Genomic DNA, 21,093 nt, shown 5'->3' on the forward strand with positions numbered 1-21,093 from the left:
GCAACATAAACCATCAATAAAACATCAGGTGGTTGGATTGCAGCGTCAGTCGCACGGAATCAGAGACATTGAACACACTGTTTCATTACAGATGACTCAGAAAATCTTCGGCAGACGATGATGCATCAGCCACAGGACATTTTGCATCTTGAGTAAAAGGTGCAAATGTCACTTTTTCTCAAGTGGAGAGACTTTTGCTCAAGTACTCTCTACACCTACATTTGTAGCTGGAGAGAGTACTCGAATGCAACAAGTTCACATAGGCACTCTGCCGATTGTCTTGCATGAGTAGGAATTAGAAGTAGACGAGGGAGGTCAGGGTAAACAGAAAATTAAACCACAGCAGACATTACATGTTGTTGAAGATGTATAACAAGTGCAGTAGCGCCGAAGAGCATTTTTTATACGCTTGTAATTGTTTTTGGAACTTTCTGAAGAGTGTCTCCTTCCTTTTTCTGCATGCCTTCATGTTCTCATATGTCACTGATATTGCAGTCTGCTGCTATCAACTCTCTACAGCTGCCTGTGTGAGACAGGAAGTGACAGGAGCATGCAGGAGCGCCTGTTAACAGCCTCTTCTTCACTTCTCTTTCATTTTCCCCCTTTTTCTCTCCCTCCAATCGCCCCCTTTTAACACTATTCCCTCAGTAAATGATTAGACAACATTCTGATGCATTATTAATCCCCCTCTCCTGCATCAATATTACATTAGTCCTAATATGAAGGTTACACTAAAAATGAAAATCGCTAGTGAGAGCCAGTGCAGTACTTCACTAGCTTCGCTGTTATGTACGGAGAAAATATAAAAAGCACAGCATTTAGCAGATGCCGTCATGCATTTGGCTGCTCAGAGCAGAAACTTGGGAAAGCTCCTTCGTGTAGTGAGAGGAGAGTGTGTGTGTGTTTGTGTGTGTGTGAGGGTAAATTTGCTCACCCACATGATCAGATCCATGGAGACATCATGGAGAAAGGCAGGAATGTGACAGACAGGGTTAGAGAGGAGGAGGAGGAGGAGGAGGAGAAGGAGAAAGATTTCTTCTTCTCATCCTTTCTTTGCTTCACTTTATTACTTTATTTGCACAGCAGAAAAGAGCCATTAAACAAAGATACTGAACAAAACAGTTTTGCAGGAGAGGATAGAAACCATGGTGGGATTATAAGGGTCTTCCCTAAAGTGCACTCAAATGACAAGCAAGCAGAAAAACAACAGCACCCTCCTGCTGTTTCAGAAGCCAATATCAGTGTTTCTGGATGTGTCAGTGAAGTGTGACACGAAGAGAGACTCTGCCTTCATCTCATGCTTTACCTTATCTGCTGCTTCTGCTTTCCCTCTGTCCCCATTTCCCCCCTTCATCTCCTCCCCCTCCTTCTTTTCTTTAATCTTCTCCCCCTCACCTTGGATTGAGTTCAGCTCTGGCACAGAAAGTGTTGCAGTGGACTGATGACCGTTACATATCATCAGGTCCTGTTAAGTTTACTGTGGAAATATGCTACAATCACTGCTGCATGTGCTGTCTGTACTGGAGGTGTGTAATGATTAAATTTGACTTTTATAAATTCAAGCCGTTTGTATGTAAACAGATATTTTTGAAAATGATTCAGAAAATAATTCTCTCCCCACAGCCTTTGTTTTGTCCGCTTCCTTCAGCAGTCGACAGGATTCCCAGTCATTAAAAACCCGGAAAAGTCATGGAATTTCACAATCTTGTTTTCCAGGCCTGGAAAAGTCATGGAATTAGTAAAAATCATTTAAGTTTTGGAAGTCATGGAATTTTGTTGAGTGTACTGAAATGGTTACAATATTCTTCCATGGATAACCTCTTACACAATGTAACAAAAAGCATTTTTTCCGCAGCTGTCTGCGTAATGTAGCTCTAATGTGTGACTGTGTGTGACGTTTGAGTTTGAATTTGATATGTTTAAAAAAAACGCTGGGCAAGTAGGGCAATTTTTTTTTTTAATTATAGGTCCTTGAAAAGTCTTTGAAAAGTTGTGAAAAGTTTTCTATGCAAATGTGTGGGAACCCTCATCACAGAGGTTGTGAAGTGTGCAGGCTAATGTTACCCTTTTCAAAGCACCAACTGGAGATCTCCTCACCGTTGATTCCCGATCAATTTAAGGATGAAAGAGCTCACTCAACCATACGTGTCATACCCTGGCCATGCAAAAGTTTTCCTTCCACTCTTCATCAACAGCAATCACACTCTCAAAAATTGTCCCAGCATCTGCTCCATTATTTCTGGCAGACTTTCAACTGCAGGAGCTGAGGTGGAGCAAAAATATCGGGTGCAGCAGGCAAATTTGCATTTCCCTAGGATAGCAAAAGCATGCCCTGCCGTTCACTTCCTCTGATTGGCTGGTATTGTGGCTTCGTTGCTTGGATTGAATTGATTTAGGCAAGATGAGTGAGACTGGTCAGGGTAAGAATGTCAAGGTAAGCCAGTCATAGTCAGAGTAAGGCAAAGTAGGGCTGGTCATGTCCTCGCTATCCTAGGAAACACAAATTTGCGTTTAGCAGATGTTTCTGCTCGTCCTTGAAGTGATGCAGCAATACTCAAGTTTAAGTATAAAGTAGTCAATAGGCCGCACAGTACTAACAAAACTAGCAAAGCAATAGTCTGCCATTGTTGTTGGTGTTGTTTTTTTAGCGTATGCTCGTTACACAAAGCAACAAGAGGCATGCGCAAATTAGGATGACATGATTGTTTTCCTAATGCTCAGTTTTACGTGTCCATACAGATAAATAATAACTAGAGTTTTGACAAATCTGCACCTTGGAAGGTTGTTTGTTGTTGTTGATTTTGCAAAATATCAGTTTAGAACATTTTTTTTATTCTTTGGGACAGGGCCTTTTTGAGAAATAATACCCCAGGATTAAAAAAAAGATTTCTGCACACAAGCGTAAAAGTCACCTGCTGGCTATGCAATATTTTGCCTAGAAACCATGGCAACAAGAAAGCAATGCAGTGATCAGTCAGGAAGTTTAGTCTTTTTGCAGGAAGATCATTATTGTACATTTTGGGATCCCTCAAGAATCACAGACATAAACAAAAGCAAAACACTTGGCAAAATATTGTTTGAGAAATTGCAAGTTTATTATTTAAACAATGTTTCCCAATGACAAAGCTACTTGTTAACTTGAGATCAACTCAATGTGTGGGCCTTCACTGTGAAGCAAACATTGGCTTTGTTTTTATCTCAACACACATTTAGGAGTCAAAAGTAATGAAACACATGATATCTCAGCAAGGAGCATCTATTTTTGAAGCCTAATATAAGCAGCAGCTCAGTAAAAGTTACTAGTATGTGAAAGAACAGAAAGCGTGCCGAATCAGCCACACAGTCATCATTGCAAGCATGTAATTAAAATACAAACAGTTTTAATCAATCGTCTCTTTCAACTTTTTTTTTTTTTTTTAAATCAATACAAACTGCTGTCCAAGCAATAAATCAATGATTCACAACACACCAGTGTTTAGTTTACACACCGAGTTCTCAGCCAACACACGTGTTGTATGTTTCACCACAGTGATGCACAAAGTGTTATCCTCAGATGTTGACGATACAGTTTGCCAATAAACTGACAGAAGTTAAATGTTGCTCGTGTTGATCTGCTAGAAGCATCTCCCGGCTATAAAACATTGAAAGACAGATGAATAGGAATAATTCTGCAGGCGTAGCAGAATCCCCCTCAGCTGCATGAATGGACAGACTACAGCTGTGTGTGACTTGAATGGACAGAGCCTCTCGCAACCTGTTGCATAATTTATGAGGGTTTTTCTATTAGGTTTGGTTAATGTGTTTCTCCGCCACTTATTGGTTCTCATCAGCGGCTGCACACGGGGATGCGCAGCAACACAGGGTTGAATGTTTCCAAGGTTACAACATGCAAGAATCAGACCTGGAGAGTTAATTAAAGCATGATGCATTTATGACTTTTAAGTGCTTGATGAGTTTTCTTTGGAGTAAAAACTCGCAACAGACTTAACAACTTAGGAGTGGGACTGTTATATTTCAGAGGGAATATTGTACTCTCTGCCTCACTAGATTTAACAATCAAGATTTCAACTACAAAACATATGAAAAGTGTATAAAATTAAGTCATTTTCAAGCAAAAATGTGAGAATGCATTTATGTTTTTAAAATTACAGTAAATGTAATAATTTTGGTTGAATAAAAAAAATGTTTGTGTCAAGGTATAAAGTGGTTACGGTTAGGGCAAAGAGGTGATGGTTAGGGCCAGTACTAGTCAGTCCTGGATATTATCTGAAATTAGAGTGGTACATTTAAAAGAAAAAACTCACAAATGTGCTGCCAGAAAGTCAGGTGATAAAAGAGCGACACAGTCCACGGAGGGCGGAAGATGTAGTGGATCAGTGATCTGTAATTTCTCACTGGAGTCCCGTGTGCGTCAAATTGGCTTATTATTCAAGGACTTAGTTGACTTATTATCATCAGCTTTTAGGAAGTATAAAGCTGCTGAATGCACACTGTTCATAAACTTCTTAGAATACCTGAATAAACCTGTTTGTGTTAACCTCTTATTTGGAAGCTGGTAGGTCACCCAGGAATACACACCTTGGTGTAATTAGGCACATTGCATGTTCACACCCGGGGTGCAAATAGCATTGTTGGTTACAGACACTTGGGAGCAAATAGCATCTGCCTCAATTAATAATGAAAATAATATTGTGGTACAACATTATAGAATATAATTAGTTGAACAGCAGCTTCACCTGAACCAATTACAACAGCAGGCCAACATTAATGCATCAGTAAGAATAATGATATACTGTCTGAGTCTTCAACGGGGGCCTCGGAGTTACGGCGGGGGTGCTTCCAAATGATTGTTTTATGCATTTTTTATTTATTTATTTAGATTTCAAAAGTACAAATATGTCTAAAAATACACATCAACAGGAATCTAGTGTATTTTCCCCTTTGCAAAAAGTTATCCCTGAAAAGTGGATTGTCTTTTGTCACCTGCCGGAAAAGCAAATATTTCAGCCCTCTGACCGAAAACCTCCAGCCCCCCAGCTTAATATACAACCTGACATACTGTATAATAGTATAACTCTCAAATTTTCTGCAATAAGTACTTAATTTTTATGTTAGTAAGAAACATTTTAATGCAGGGCTTTTAACTGTAATGAATTTTCTTTTTACAATATGATATTGCTGCTGCTACTCAATTTTATTAGAGATTAAGGTTAATTAATTTCTTGATCAAGCAATTATTCATTTAAATCCAACAAAGTATCAGAAAATAGGGAAAGAGAGAAATGACCATTGCAGTTCTCAACATTTCGCTTATTATGTCCAACTCACAGTAAAAAAAAAAAACTCAAAAGGATTCAATTTGCTATCATACGAGAGTAAGAAAGCTAGCAAATATTCACATTTGAAAAGCTGGGATCAGTAAAGTTTAAACTTTTTTTTGCCTAGAAAACAACTTAAATGATTATTTGATTACCAAAATTGACCTCTAATGTGAATACTTCCTCCACCACTGTCCTTGACAACCTGACAGTTGCTGTTCATCACATTATTAATTTAAGGTTTTGTGTCAGAGTTTAGAAGTTTATCTGTCTTACTTGTGACCACAGGTACATGACGGCAGCCTGACCATCCTTGGCATCACTAGAGATGACAGAGGAGCGTACACATGCCGAGCCTACAGTGACCAGGGCGAGGTACTCCACACGACCCGTCTGCTGGTTCAAGGTACTGTATCCATGACATAGAAAGGCCCCTATTGAAGAGTTTATTAATAAGGGTTAATGATTGTGATTTTGAAATAAAGAATATGTTGTTTGTTTTGCATTGCTAAAGTAGTTTTATTGTTTATACCTTACTGCAGCAGCATTTAAAAGCGAAGCCATGCAACTCTGTGGTGTACTGATGCATGTAACATACCTTCTGAGTCTGTATCAGTCAGTCAATAGCTCAGTCTGGGGCTTGTGTGTGTGCATGCTCTTGTGCACAGCTGTGTGTGTACAACAGGATCTGTCTGTGAGAGCGTCACTGTCTGTCTCCGGTCCATTAACTCGGCTCTCTGCTAGACACAGATCAGATAGATGGTTGTGATACCAGCCTCCACTGCTCTCTTCCAGCCTCCCCATACAGCAGGGAGTTAACGTTGTGTATTTAACAAGCAACTGAGCATCTTGCTTTTATAGTCGAGTTAGCGTCAGGTCTGTTTTAATGCTCCACTTCTGCAGGTGCAAACAGAGCGGAGGAATTACCCTCCTCTTTGTTCCCAGTATAGTAAATGCATGTGCACACTCACTGCAAACACACATTAAAAAATCATTGTGTTGTCACCCAGTGGATAGTGTAACCAGTGGTGCGCGTGATGCAACTGCATTAAGTCTGCAGGCCTCCACTGGAGCCGCTAATACTACGATACACCCGTTCTTTCACCCACAACACACTGCAGCAGTGGTGGCTCGATCGTTGACTTCTTGCTTTACCATGTGGGAGGCTTCCATCGTATAAAACAGGACAATACAAGCTGTACATTCACCCTCTACTTTTAAAAACACCTCACAATGCAAAAGCAGACTATACAAGAGCCCTGCAATTTAAACTAATGTTTGACCAAACCTAGTCCAAAAAATGACATGATGCACTGTAAACTGTTTGCATTTGATTATCTGATTTGTCTTACAAAGCAAAATGAATCTTTGATTGACTGGATAATTTTCAGCTTTAAATTGCCTTTTTTTTCTTGTTCAAGATATTGTTGAAGATTTTTCCCACATGGACAGACATTTTGATTTGTGATAATAATGTTTTATTAAATATTTAACAGAAATCAGTTGTGCCATCTTTGGAAACTTGGTGAAAGTCTTTAAAATCATCAAAGCTGGTTGCGTAAGGATAGTTGTCACATTGAAAAATAGTTTGAAAATATTAGACTGAAATGAATCTAGCTTTGGACAATCCCAAAATAAATGTAGCATGGGTCCTCCTATAGTTTGGAATGTATTGCAGATTTGCATGAGCCCATAAAAGTATCTTTTAATCTAGAGCTATTTTTGTAAGATGCTCCATTTGTTTTGCCCACCCTTATTTATATAGTTCTCTCCTGTCATGTGCCATGCAATAACCCTGTTTACCAGAAGAGTTTCAGTAGGGTGTTTTATTGTGTGCATGCACACAAACAGTATTACATCTCACCTCATAGAACCTTTTTTAGTGTATGAAATCATTACAGGGGAAGTTCAGGTCTACTGAGGTGGGATTGAGATGAGGTACTTATCCAAAGTCGGTGTATTAAATACAGTGGATGTTTGTAGGCACGCCCCTAGTCTGGAGAAGCAGGCAGGAGCCCGACATGGAAGAAAAGCGAGGAACTACTTTGGAGGAGTCAGCAACATAATGCATTGTAGCCACCTTAACAAGTCTCCCCTAAAAAAAATCAAAATCACAAAAATCAGTTTAAGTGTGCTCTGTATTTAGAATTAATTTCACTACTTTACCTCTCCATTAGACAGTGATGTCCAATGAGGAACTGAAGCCATTATATTGCTCTCTTTAAAGCCGACTCCACTTAGAAAGATGGGGATTTAAAGGGATATTTTGTCTATTTTCAACCAGCTTTATATCACAACAATTTGGGAAGTATGTGTAGTGAACTGTTGTAAACCTCCTTCCATCTAGCCAGTGCCCAGATATTCCTCTTTCCCTCTTACATCATTTGGAGGAGTTTCGCTGGCTCTCAGGCTGTTGCTTGAACTGTACTTCTGCATTTTTGCATTGCCCGCCAACCGCCGCCAACCCCGCTGCCACAACCATGTACTCAAAGAGTATACAGCAGATCAAGAGACAGATCCTCTCTGAAACTTGGATCGAAACACCATCAAATGGTAAAACTAGGCAGTGCTGATCAAATGTAAATCAAGATTATGTCACTGCACTGACTATTTCTTGCCTAAATTGTTTTCAGAAGGTATTTTGATGCCACATTTCGCTGTAGTAGCGAGAGTTTGTGAACAGGAAGTGGGTGCCACGGATCACCGAAAAAACAATCAGTAAAACAAAGCAGTGCTGACCAAATATTAAGATTCTGTGACTGTGTTGCATATTTCTTGCCTCAGATATTGTGAGAAACATGTTTTAACATGTACTGTAATACGAGATCCAGCCAGCCGCCATTGTTTCACACGAATATTCCACATCACGTTAGGCGCATAGCATTCTGGTAGGTTTTTTACCTCTTGAGCAAAAGCCTCCTTTTTTTCTGTTTTCTCTGTTTTCTCTGGTCACGTAACACCATTTTCAAAACTATTAGTGTCTTTCTGCTGCAAAGACTGCATAGTTTTTTGTGAGGGTCTTCTGTATATCAGTGAAATACCTCTTTAACATAGATGAACACAGGAGCTGCTGGTCTACCATTGCCTCTATCAGTTTGTTTTTTTGTTTGTGTTATTGTGTGAATTAGGCGTTTAGAGGGGTTAAATCAGATTTAACAAAATTTCACACAATAACAAACTATCTAAATGATGGAAGCAGCTGTAGACCAGCAGCTCCTGTGTTCAGCAAGCTAAAATTGCCAGTTATGTCAATCAAGTCTGGATAGATCAGCAACTGAAGCCATTATTGGTATCCCTGTCAGAAGTGGTATCTACTGTTTGTAATACACTGACTATGGACAAGTGCCTCATATAACCCAACTTCAAAAATCAAAACTGGCCCTTTAAGAAGCACTATAAACTAATGTCAAGTGCAATAAAAATGAAGAAAAATGTTTTCACCTTGGTTGAGTTTGGTTTAGATTTGGCATGAAAAGCACTATGGAATAAATGCAGGGTAAGATTAAGACCCCGAGCAATAACAAGCAGATATCTGAGGACTCATGATTTTCACTCCCGTGATCTGTTTTTAATTGTTCTGTGAGACACCCGCACAGTGCCGTCAGCGGTCCCACCTGATGCATTAAAGCCATGTGCGCTGAGAGGAAAATAACCAGGAGGCTTGTATCTGGGCCCACTCATAAAAGACAGCTTACCTTTCATGGCTTCTACTGTTTTATTGAGAGTTAGGACTAAACCTGGAGCACCTCGGGGGATGAAAAGGTTACAACGTGAAGCACGCATAAGCTCCGACACTGACTACTGTTAAGGTTACAGCAGCTGCCTGCTCACTGTATTTTACATCAAACTATGGTGATTTATTGTAAATAATACACAGCGTGTGCACTTTCTCACCTTGTTCCTGACAAAAATGTCCACAAATCCAAAGTGAAAGCAGAGCTGGTCTGCAAAAAGTCCAATAGTATTTTTAAGAATCTCATAATACTTTTTATTCATTTAATGTTCTTCTCTAACATTTGTTAGAGCACAGTTTAAGCTGGGATAGCTTGTTGGAACATTTGTTGTAATCAGTTCAACATTTAGCCATCTCTTGCACTTGGTTAAAGTATGTTGTGTCCAAAAACATCCACAGGGATGATGCACCGACATATTTTTTTAACTGAAAAATTGAATTTTTCAGTTAGTAATTGTCAATAGTTTAAAATCTAATGTTATTCCATAGTATATATTTGCTGAAATGATTATTCAGTTTCATTTATCTGACATGTTTTGAATGATAGTGCAGTCACTGATCCACTTCTACTATTTGGTAAGCATGTTTTTTTGGGGGGGTAGGACCCAAATTTAGGTACAACAACAGTTGCAGACACTGATCGCCACTGATTGCGAACAGAAAGTTCTCAGTTAGTCCCTTGAAAACTGAGCAAATTGCCTTGATGTCTTTCAAAAATGTGGGATGAAGTCAATGAGCAAATAAAGAACAAATAAGCCAAAAATAACAAGAAATTAGTCAAAAGTACAAGAAAATTACTGGAAATTTTTATGAAAAATAAAATTTAATTAATAAAAGGTTTAAAGAAAATGACATGTAAAAAGTGCTTAAAAATATATATTTTTTAACATTATTTAAAATATGTAATTATGATCGTTATAAGTATAGTTTGTCCCTAACTTTTTCTTTTTTTCCCGTACACATTTATCCTTTGCTTTTTAAAAAGAAATCTAACCCTACTAATTTCTTGCAGTTTGTGAAACATTTATTACCAAAGTGCCCATTGCCTTTTTTCCATGTTTTCGACAAAGTGTTGTTCTTTTGCATAAAAACAAAGATAAGCAGGTCTGATAAATTACAAATAATGAACCACATTTTACGGTATACAAGTTTTGTTATTTTTACATGAAAGCACTCTTAATGGCAGTTCCGTGCACGAGAATAAAAATAAAAGTGAGGAACGTGAATAAACAACTAAAGCCAAGAAGGCCTGACACTGACAAATGTGATGTGAACGCGAATGATGATGAGGAATACAGGCTCCCGCTGCCTGCTGGTATGGAGAGTTTCCTCTCATGTTGGCGCAGAGCATATGTGCTAGTTGGCTGTTGGCTGTAGTTTTTGTGGTGTTCTCAGGGGCAACTTTTTGGCAGAGACACAGGCAACATGAGGTGACACAACACTCAACTTTTTGTCACCACTTGTTCCTTGATAGAGGTTTGGTGTGGGCCTTAAAATGTTAACTTTTTGGATTTTAAACATTAAAAAAAAAAAAAAAACAGACATGTATAAAAAGCCTTATTTCACTGCAAAATATAAATTGGTAGTTCAGCTGTTTGGTAGAGGCTCTTAATCAAAAAGAAACTGTGTGGTCAGTTAAATAATACATTAGTTTGTTTTTTACTGCCCAAAGAAAGTAAAATACTTAATACATGTGGGACTTTCAAGACTGTTAGAATATTTTTACAATAACAATTGATCCAATCACTTTGTGTAATGTGAAGAAAAACCTACAACTTACTGCTTTGAGTCACTCTTACCACTCGCATCAATGTTGTTTTGGGTGCAGCAGGAATATGACTTGGTGTTGGAAGCACTACAAGCAGACTGTAGACCACCTGCCAAGCACTGAACAGCAGACTCACACAGTTAGCAACTAGCAGGTTAAGATAGTGATATATTCAGGAGTTAAAGAGCCAAATATTTCCCTTTGGAGTTAGTGGAGACCAAAAACAGAGCTAAAAGGAGAGTCAGTATATGAGTTACATTTATCAGGTGGCCAGAAACACGACTCTGAATGAGTTCTAATGTTACTGCTGGATGTGTAAATAAGAAACTGTTTGCTGGCAAGTTTGTTATTATTTCTCAAGATATCCGGTTAAAACTGTGGACTATCAGTGTTCCTACGGTCATGGAAAACCTGGAAAGGTCAGGGAATTTCACAATCACAATTTCCAGGCCTGGAAAAGTTATGGAAATTAGTAAAAGTCAGTGAGAGCTTTGAAAAAAAGTCATTAAATTTTTGGCCCTTTAAAACCTGAGCAAATTGGCTTGATTTCTTTCATAATGGGAAGAAGACAATGAGCAGCTTTTTAGAAGAAATGACCCCAAAAATAGTGAGAAATAAATAAAAATAATTTTTTTTAATACCTGAAAAGTATCCAAAAAAAGGAAAGCGAATGCATAAATGCACCTCAAATGTATACATTTATAAAAATGATTATTATTCACAAAAAAATTCCCTTGCTTTTTGAAAATGATTTTCCATATCTACTTATTTCTTGCAATTTGCAGGACATTACTTGTCTTGTTTTCAAAAGAAATCAAACCAATTTGCTCAGCACTCAAAACACCTCCGAAAAGTATCTGAACGATGTCAAAAATCAAAATATATGACAACGTAATGTTATGTGTGACAATGTTTTGTTTTCCATCACATACTTTTGCAAATTTTTTCCCTGCATTCCCACTTTTTCTTGTTTTATTATGGTCCTTGAAAAGTCATGCAAAAGTTTTGAAATTTTCTCCATGAAAATGTGCGGGAACCCTGGACTATATAAAATGAACAACTTGTTTCTGCTTCTCTTAGGGCCTCCATACATCGTGTCTCCACCAGAAAACGTCACTGTAAACATATCCCAGAATGCACTCTTCACCTGCCAAGCAGAGGCGTATCCTGGCAACCTGACCTACACCTGGTTCTGGGAAGAGGACAACGTCTACTTCAAGAAGTAAAGTTATGATCAAGTTTACTTCTGTACTGTAGCTGCTGGGAAACGTCTTAGTTAAGCCCTTGGGTGATGTTGAGACTTTAAGGCATTTAAATTACCACCACACATGCTGTATTTATCCCAGAGCTTCTGTGATGTGAGTGACATTGTGTATCTCTGAGCCCTTTACTGTGCTGTACTGTGAGTGTGTGTGTGTCTATGTGTGCGTGTGCTGGTGTCCTGTCCTGCTGCGACCCCAGAGCCAGTAAGAGTGCGCCTGGTGGGGGTCTGTCTGGACAGTGCCAGGCAAGTTAGTGCTCTCTGATGACAACACCACATGACTCAGGCCTTGTGTCATCATATGCCTTTCATGCAGTGATGCTCTGATGCGTAGCCAGGACCTCGGCGGACTCCCCAGAGCAGGTCTTTAGAGTCTGAGAGGGTTTTACAGCGAACAAGTGACAGACAGAACAAGTGGGAAGGAAGAACAAGTGAACAGGCGTTTGACTGGCAGTGAAAACAAGTGTCTGAAGAACTTCCACAGAGGAAGTGCACTGAAGTGTCCGATCCAATCCGATGCCAGCTTCCATGGCATCAGTCTTAATTAACTTTTCTTTATTTATATTTTTTTTCAGGATGGGTAGGATGAGAAGGATCATAAGGTAGACATAGTTTAAGAAGTGGTAACATATATGGATTAAATTACTTACATTTCTTATTATTATATATAGTTATTTGGTATTTTTACAAATTAAACCCTTTGAAACCTAAAACAGTATCACTTTTCTTGTGCTGCATTCAGCTACTTTCGCAAGTAATTAAGCCTTCGAATCCAGAGCGAATTGGCTTTCTTTCTTTTGAAAACATGAAAAAAACGGAAATGAGCAACTTGCAAAGAAGCATTGCACAAATTGCAAGAAAGTAGTAGATAAAGAAAATTTTTGAATATTGTTATAAGCACATTTGTTTCTTGTTTGTATTTATTTATTTAATTTCAATTAAATCTTTTCAGGAATATTACCTGTACTTTTTACAAGATGTTTTTTTTTTTTTTTTTTTGCAAATTTTTGGGTAATTTCTTTATAGGTTGCTCATTACCTTCTTCCTGTGTTTTTTTTAAAAAGAAATCAAGCATCTGCGCAGGTTATAGTTTTTCCCTGGCTTTTTCTTCCTAGACCTTTTACCCCAGTTAAAAAAAACTAAAATAAAATTCTAAATCTTCTAATTTTGTGCAATTTGTGAAATGTTCTTGCTCATGTCTTTTTTTTCCTATGTTTTTGAAAGAAATTGCACCAGTTTGCCCAGATGTCAAAGGTTTAGATACTTTTAAGATAGGTTAAAAAGATAGTTAAAAAGCCTGACTTTTCAAGATACTTTGTTTTTCACTAAAAAGGGACGCTCACTAAAAAAGGTGCGTGTCCTATCTGTGATGCGATTAATAAATAGATATTGTTTCTCAAAAAAATGTAAGAGTAAGTGATTTCAGTATGTTTTAGTGACATTTCAAAAGTTTTAAGCATATTTTGATGATTATTGAGATAATGTCGTAAATTGCAATTATTTTGGCCAGAATATTTCCATTTTATTATATATATTTAATGTATCCCCATATAACAGTTTATATTGTATCCTACAAGTTAGCTTCCCACAGATGACATTACACTCTTAACATAAAGTTACGTACTTAATGTAAAGTTACCTCAGGCAGATTTAGGCATGTGAGGTTACTGTGGTTAGCATCAGTAAAAGAAACATGGTGAAAATGTACCTTAAAATGGTTCAGAGTTCTCTCAAAGCCTGTACAGTTCCAGACACCCCAACCAGCCGCCTTACCGGACTGCCTGCTTCTTAACTTTCGTCAGTGCATTGGTCACATGATTTCTGCATTCCCGAATATGTGGGTTCCCAAAAATGTAGGTTATATATGAATTACTGGCTTATGATTATGTAGGATATGTTGAAATTTTGGTGCATTGCCTTTCTTAGAAAAAAATGTATGAGCAGTGCATGAGGACAGCCTTATATATTTTATAGCATTATGTATAATGTGTGCATGTACTGCATATATATTATGTATAACACTGTGTTTCAATATATGATTATGTATAATTATTTTTTAAATTCACATACATATATTATGTATAGTTCATATGTCATGGCTGCCACAGTTGGACTACATGATTCAATTTGCACCAATATTTACACAATATACTCATATAGTCTAAAGTACAGTAATGTATGTGGCTTTATTTAAGTAATCTCTCTAGTTTCTTTTTCCATTACAAATCATCATAAAATAAAAAGAAACACTAAAGATGGGAGAAACCACATCATATCATCTTACTTTGCAGCAAGGCAAAAAGCAAAAATAGCAACAACTGCACCTCTAACAAAAACAACAGTAAAAAACAGACAAAAAATAACAGGGCATTTGAATTAGGAAAGGAAATAAGTAAATAAATAATAGATAAATAGGAGGGTTACTCTTAAAGATTGTAAACTTGGTATCTTAAGGAAAAAAAAGTTTTGTTTTTTTTCAAATGGAGACAGCAGTGCTCCACACATTGAAGACTGAACTGATGATGACACCAAATGAAGATGCTTTACTTTGATGAAACATGCATTTAGACTCATGCACATCTATCCACCTTGCTATAGTAAAATAGCAAGTTTATAACCAGTCAAAGGGATTTTATTTAATGGCCTGTAATGGATCTGTAAACCTCAATTTACTTACCAATAATAAATCCATTGTAAAAGGGGGTAGAATAGAAAAATAGTACCATGTTATTTGAGGACATGTTCAGTTTGAGCTTCAATTCTGTTGAGTGATACAAACAAAACAGCTCCATTAAAAAAAAAAAAAAAAGAACCGAGTATGTGCTCCATCATTACTGTATTTAATTTTAAATGGTGTCAAGGGGAAAAACGTGAAGGCTGTACCATTTGGCGATTATGGCAATTAGCAGATTTATTTGAATCTCTTGCTCTGTACTGTGTGTTCTCCCTCTCAGAGCTGGCTGCTGTTTGACTCTCTGCTGCTCTCTTATGGCACCTCCATGTAATTCAGCAAAAGAAAATAGATGTGTGCCCTGTCCGTTTGGTGTGTCTCAGTAACATGGTGTGTGACAAGACGTGTGTGTGTGTTTGTGTGTGTGTGTGTCCTCTTGCAGTGATCTAAAGCTCCGAGTGCGCATTCTCATCGACGGCACTCTTATCATCTTCCGGGTCAAGCCAGAGGATGCCGGGAAATACACCTGCAGTCCGAGCAACAGCCTCGGTATCTCGCCCTCGGCATCAGCCTACCTGACTGTTCAGTGTGAGTGTTACCGTGGCAACAAAGTGGATGGGGGAGGGGTGGGGAGATGGCACAGTGAGCCGTGCGTGGAGGAGAAGGGAACAGCAGCAGTATGGAGGCTGCTGTAGTATTTGGCAGTGCTGCTCTACCACTGTTAAGCAAAGTAACCTTCTTGAATTTCAAGGTCAGACATGACAGAGTCACAGAGTTTGTTTTCACTAGGAGTCTTTGACCATTTTCATATTCTAACTGGATTTTGATGATACAATTATTATCCATACCAACTCCAGCCTCAATCCTGTGTGCACAAAGGTGGAGACGGGGCTCGTCCTCAGACTCCATTTTTCCTCCTCTCTTTTGAGTCAGGCTCCCATAGAAATGAAACGGTGACCTTCCTGTTCATCAGCTCTGACCGATGAGAGGAGACGTCACTCCTGGCCATTTGACGTTTCATCCTCTAGCCGTTGTGTGTTGAGCTAATTTGCTCCCAAGTTGCCGCTGGTCATTGATTACTGTGCTACAGTATGAGAGATAGCCCGGGGGGATTCACAGCCACTGCAGGCACTGATTTCATCACTGGCCTCAAATAAAGCAGACCATAATTAAACCAGTGTCCTGGATGCTTCATGCAAAATACACTCTGGGCTTGTATTTATCAAGCATCTCAGAATAACTCCCAGGAATAGAGGATAAAGTTAATATAGGACTTAAAATACTCGGGCAAGGACTTGGGAGTAATTTATTAATACATTCTTTCAGCAAGGAGAACAACTACTGCGCGGAGACAGTGTGACGTCCCAGTTGTAGAGATGTTTGAAAAGTTTAAAATACAAAATGCAGAACATAGCGCCACTTTCATAGGCAATTAAATTAAGTAACTTTCAAGATTATACATGCAAAAATATGATAACGTTGATAACAACTCCAATTAATACTTACACATATGCCATTAGGGCTGTAAGTAAACAGTGAGAAGCCTCTGATCTGGCTAAATGAATAAATGTACTCCATATGTACATTAATTCTTTGAAACCTGGATCAACATCACTATTCTTGTGCTGCACTCAGATGTATTCTGTGTTATTTTACAGAATTATTATGCTTTTTAAGCACTTTTTTTTGTTGTAAATTTGACTAAATTCTCACAATTTTTTTGGGTGAAAGAAATCAAGCCTATTCGTTTGACATTAGGCAGTGACTTCTTGCTATTATTCCACCCCACCGTCCTGCACCATATCCAAACACAGCATGAAACAGAACCACATTAGAGGACTGCAATGGGGCAGGCAGTTTTAACTTTACTGTGTTTGAGATTGTGCGTTCAATAAACAAACTGCGGGTTCTGAGATTCATAGAAATAAAACAAGTCTGTCTCTCTACCGAAAACATGACACGGAATGTGATAAATAATTGGGTTTGTGCAGGTTGGGGTTGCAATAAATAACCATGTAATTACATTAAAGCCCCACCAAACGTAATTGACTGTTGTGAGCTGTACTTTTGTAACCATAATATTATCTCAAGCAAAATAAATAATGTATTGAGCATCCGTAACACTGATCTTCCATATTCGTCCAGACCCTGCCCGAGTGATCAACATGCCCCCGGTTATCTATGTCCCACGGAAACTGCCAGGCATCATTCGCTGCCCGGTGGACGCCAACCCACCTGTGACATCAGTGAAGTGGGAGAAAGACGGCTATCCTCTCAGAGTCGAGAAGGTTAGTCTGCTCATTTAGTCTTCTCTTTGTGTTACAGTACATGTATTGTTACATTTTCATTAAACCTTTGAAATGTATTGATAACACTTAACTTGAAGTTATCTGACGTAGCATTTACAGCCGTTTACTGTGTTTGTGTTATATTAAATCAGCTGTGTTTCACTATATTGCCATTCATTATCTGTTTAAACATCAGCATCTAATTATTGGTGCCCACTGAATGAATTATAGTTGTTGACAAAGACATTAACCCTTTGAAACCAGGAGCGATAACACTTTCCTTGTGTTGCTTTTAGATGCTTTTCACAAGTAGTTAAACCTTTGAACCCTTAAAAACTGGTGGAATTTCTTTCAAAACAGGGAAAAAAGCCAAAGAGCAACTTGGTAAGAAATGTTCCATATATTGCAAGGAATGAATAGATAAATAATAGAAATTATTTTTAAAAAAGCTAGATAAAAAAGTTGAGGGGAAAAAAACAAGAGAAAAACTACATGTATAATTACCATAACTGTATATTTAAAATTATGTTCCAGAATTATTGAACATATTTAAGCAGCAGATTGTTTTCTTTTCTTTCTTTTTTTTTCAGGTTTTCTTGTATTTGTACTGATTATTTGCTAGTTTTCGGGTCATTTCTTTTGTTGCTTATTGCCACTCTTAAAAGAAATGAAACCAATTTGCTGAGGTGTCAAAGGGTATAAAAGACTTACATTTGATTAAAATTGCATTACAGTACAATTATTTTGTTATCATTTCTGCATTATTCGGCCCGTGTAAAGAGTTCAGTCACCTAAACTGTTTCTAAGTGTCGCCTTAATAAAGTATCTCTGTGCTCAAAGCTCTCTGTCTGTTGCTTTAATATATAGTCTAATGTCACTGAAGTCACACAGTTTTTTGCACTGCTGTTAAAGGAGAACTTGCATCGCAGAAGCATTCACTTACAGAAAAAAACAACACAATTCAAGCATTTCAGATGCCCCTCTTGTGTTGTAGTACCCCGGTTGGAGCTTGATGCCAGATGGAAGTATCCGGGTGGCGGAGGCTACAGAAGACTCCCTGGGCACCTACACCTGCGTGCCTTACAACGCCCTGGGTACCATGGGCATGTCCCCCCCTGCGACTTTGGTGCTAAAGGTACATCACTGCTTGTGTTTGGTTCTGTTCTCTGCATGTTTTAGCTGCCACAGAGGTCTGCATGATGGGTCTGGTGTTTGTGTGTTTTCTCCAGGATCCCCCTTACTTTAATGTGAGGCCTGGGGGGGAGTACCGTCAGGAGGCTGGGAGAGAGCTAGTTATCCCCTGTGCTGCTTCTGGAGACCCTGATATACCAACCATCACCTGGAGAAAGGTGGGGTAGACAAACACATCATCACAAATCTCCTAATAAATCATATTTATGTGCTGAAATGCTTTTTTCCACCTCTTAACCATATTGCTGTAATTTACATTGAAGGTGGGGAAGCCAAGCAAGAGTAAGCACAACATCCTACCCAGTGGCAGCTTACAGTTTCTGTCCCTCAGCAAGGAGGACCACGGAGAATGGGAGTGTGTTGCCACCAATGTGGTCACAAGCATCACTGCCAGCACGCGTATCCTAGTCATCGGTACAAAAAAAATCTGCACGGTTCTCTCAGCTCACCACAGTTTGCTCAATTTCCTCGACCAACTGACCTTTCACAGTTATTTTGAGTTCATTGTGATCCCACTTTGCTGTGTGTGGTTTGGGCAATTTGCATGATAAGACCCTCAAACACCTTGCCTCTGCCCAATTTCCCCTCAGGCATCATTAAAATTTCATCAGATCTTATCTATAATAGCTTTATACAGTTAAATTAAAAGCCTGAATCTGTAACTATAGCCTGGTATTCACCCTTCTGCTAAAACACTGTCACTACAGGCTTTGTCTGTTCAGTCAATGGACCAAGGACATCTTTTCACTCCAAAATAAATTGAGTCGACAAAGGCAAGCAGGGTTATGAAGTTTAAACAAATCTGTGTAAAAGTTGTGCTGCAACAAGCACTCAAATGACACATTAAAGAAAACCTCCTTAAATGCTTATAATTCTAATTGTAGGGTTCAGATTTGAATGTCTGGTTGTGTTGCCTTTAACTCTAAAACACTTGGATCAACATCAGTTTTCTTGTGCTGCAATCAGACACCTTCTATGAGCATTTAAACCCCTGAAACCTTAGGAAAGTGGTTTGATTTTGATTTAAAAACATGGGAAAAATACGATTACAAACTTGTTAAGTACTGTACTATTAAATTAATAAGAAATAACCTGAAAACTTGCTGGGGGGTGGGGGATTTTATTAGATTTAAGACTTTGATTTTTAGATTTTGATAAATTCTCTCTCTCTACATATATGTACATATATATATATATATATATATATATAGCATTTTAGAACATTGTTTTAGAACAAGAAAGTTTACACAATTTTTTGAACTACCTTTGTTTTTCGAAAAAAGACAGTTTGCTCAGGTATCAGATTATGTCTTTACAACAGTAATAGCAGCCATTTTAAGTAGATAATGCACAAAGTTGTTAAAGAGCTTGATTATTATGGTGGAAAATATACATGTGCATAGAAATGAGAGGCACACAATTCTTCATTTTTTTGGGATGGCTGGTGCTTGTAGGCTTTCATTTTATAAATCGTAACCACAGTGCTCTGCCCTGCCGAAACATTTATCGAATTTGCGTTTTTTCTGTTGTAGCAGGGGCCTTTTAAAGTTATACTTTTACAAAGGTCTCTCTGTGGGGAATCAAATTCGTCCCCTGTAGGCTAGAAAGATGGAATTATGTGAAATTTATGTTTCAGAAAGATGATTGAAAAATAAGGGCTCAATATAATTAAATGTTTGCACAAGGAAGAGCATTGTGACCAGGGATGGGCATTTGAGTAACTTCAAGAATTTGTTATTTTAGAGTGTATGAAAACTGGCATTCAATTATTACAGTGTATATACTCTATGTATATATATATATATATATATATATATATATATATATATATATATATATATATATATATATATATATATATATATATGTATAGCTATAAGAACAGGGATGTAAATAAGCCAGCAACAGATAACAAGTGCAATCTGAAATGTATTTTTTAAACAAACAGGCTTCAATTATCCTATTCAATTTTAAAAATAAAAATAAGAAAATTAAATTTAATATGAGAAAAATCAGAAAATCTGTGCAAAGGTAAGAAGAAAAAAAAACAAAGATTAGCCTACCGACCCCTCTAAAGCTCACTAATTAACACCCTGCATTGCACAGAATTTATGCTACTTTTTGCTAACCTTTCACTAAGCTAAGCTGACTGTCGTCTGGCTGTAGTTTCACATTGAGCCTGATTTGTTTCATCTAACATCAACAATGAAGTAAATGTTGGTTCCTCAGAATATACAACTATTGGTTTAAGTCCGTGTTCATGTGTGTCGTCTGCTGGTCTCTGACATGTGAGCGTGTCCCTCAGTCAGCCCCAGTAGCCCATTGCCCCAGTGCCTATGCAGTGGTTATGCTGTGGCACAGCTGGCAGCGCTCAGCCAGCCTCCGTGTGACCAGCTCTCAGCTGACAGGTGTCAGATCACGCTCAGGTCTCTCTTTTATCCCAGTAAGAAGTTACTGGCTTCGGCCCACACTGCACAGCTGGTACGTGGGTGGGATGAGCAGAGCTGCAGACGGCACTGCTGCTCTTGAACTTGACCTTACACTGGTCACCGCCTCAGCGGACGTCACATTATTACACCAAGAGCGGGCGGATGCATGATGCAGCACAGCATTTTGGGCGTGAAAACAGCAATAAAATGTTCCTGGTTTGACTTATGGTGCGTTATATGACTTTAGCAGAAGGATTGACTTTAAATTACGAGTTATTTGAAATAAAAATAAATACACTATTAATGTTAAAAGGATATCTATAGCTTCATTACCACATGTGATATGAGCCGATCATTTAAGCAACTAAATATCTGATAATTAAAGTGTCAGTTGTGCTTTTTGATGTATTTCTTCTCTCTGTCTCGGCCTCTCA

At 38.2% G+C, this 21,093-nt stretch overlaps 1 protein-coding gene across 1 annotated transcript in view; it reads left to right on the forward strand.

Annotated features, from left to right (window-relative positions):
• The window catches only part of igsf9ba (immunoglobulin superfamily, member 9Ba), an 80,635-nt gene that overhangs the window by 43,621 nt on the left and 15,921 nt on the right, over positions 1 to 21,093 (forward strand). The window contains exons 5-11 of the mRNA XM_042486012.1: positions 5,607 to 5,724; positions 11,900 to 12,041; positions 15,194 to 15,339; positions 16,897 to 17,039; positions 18,034 to 18,174; positions 18,269 to 18,388; positions 18,494 to 18,664. Of these exons, the coding sequence (XP_042341946.1) occupies positions 5,607 to 5,724; positions 11,900 to 12,041; positions 15,194 to 15,339; positions 16,897 to 17,039; positions 18,034 to 18,174; positions 18,269 to 18,388; positions 18,494 to 18,664 (981 nt within the window). The remainder of the gene's footprint in view (positions 1 to 5,606; positions 5,725 to 11,899; positions 12,042 to 15,193; positions 15,340 to 16,896; positions 17,040 to 18,033; positions 18,175 to 18,268; positions 18,389 to 18,493; positions 18,665 to 21,093) is intronic.

The sequence above is a fragment of the Plectropomus leopardus genome, chromosome 5, assembly GCF_008729295.1.
Source record: "Plectropomus leopardus isolate mb chromosome 5, YSFRI_Pleo_2.0, whole genome shotgun sequence".
NCBI classification, from domain to species: domain Eukaryota; kingdom Metazoa; phylum Chordata; class Actinopteri; order Perciformes; family Serranidae; genus Plectropomus; species Plectropomus leopardus.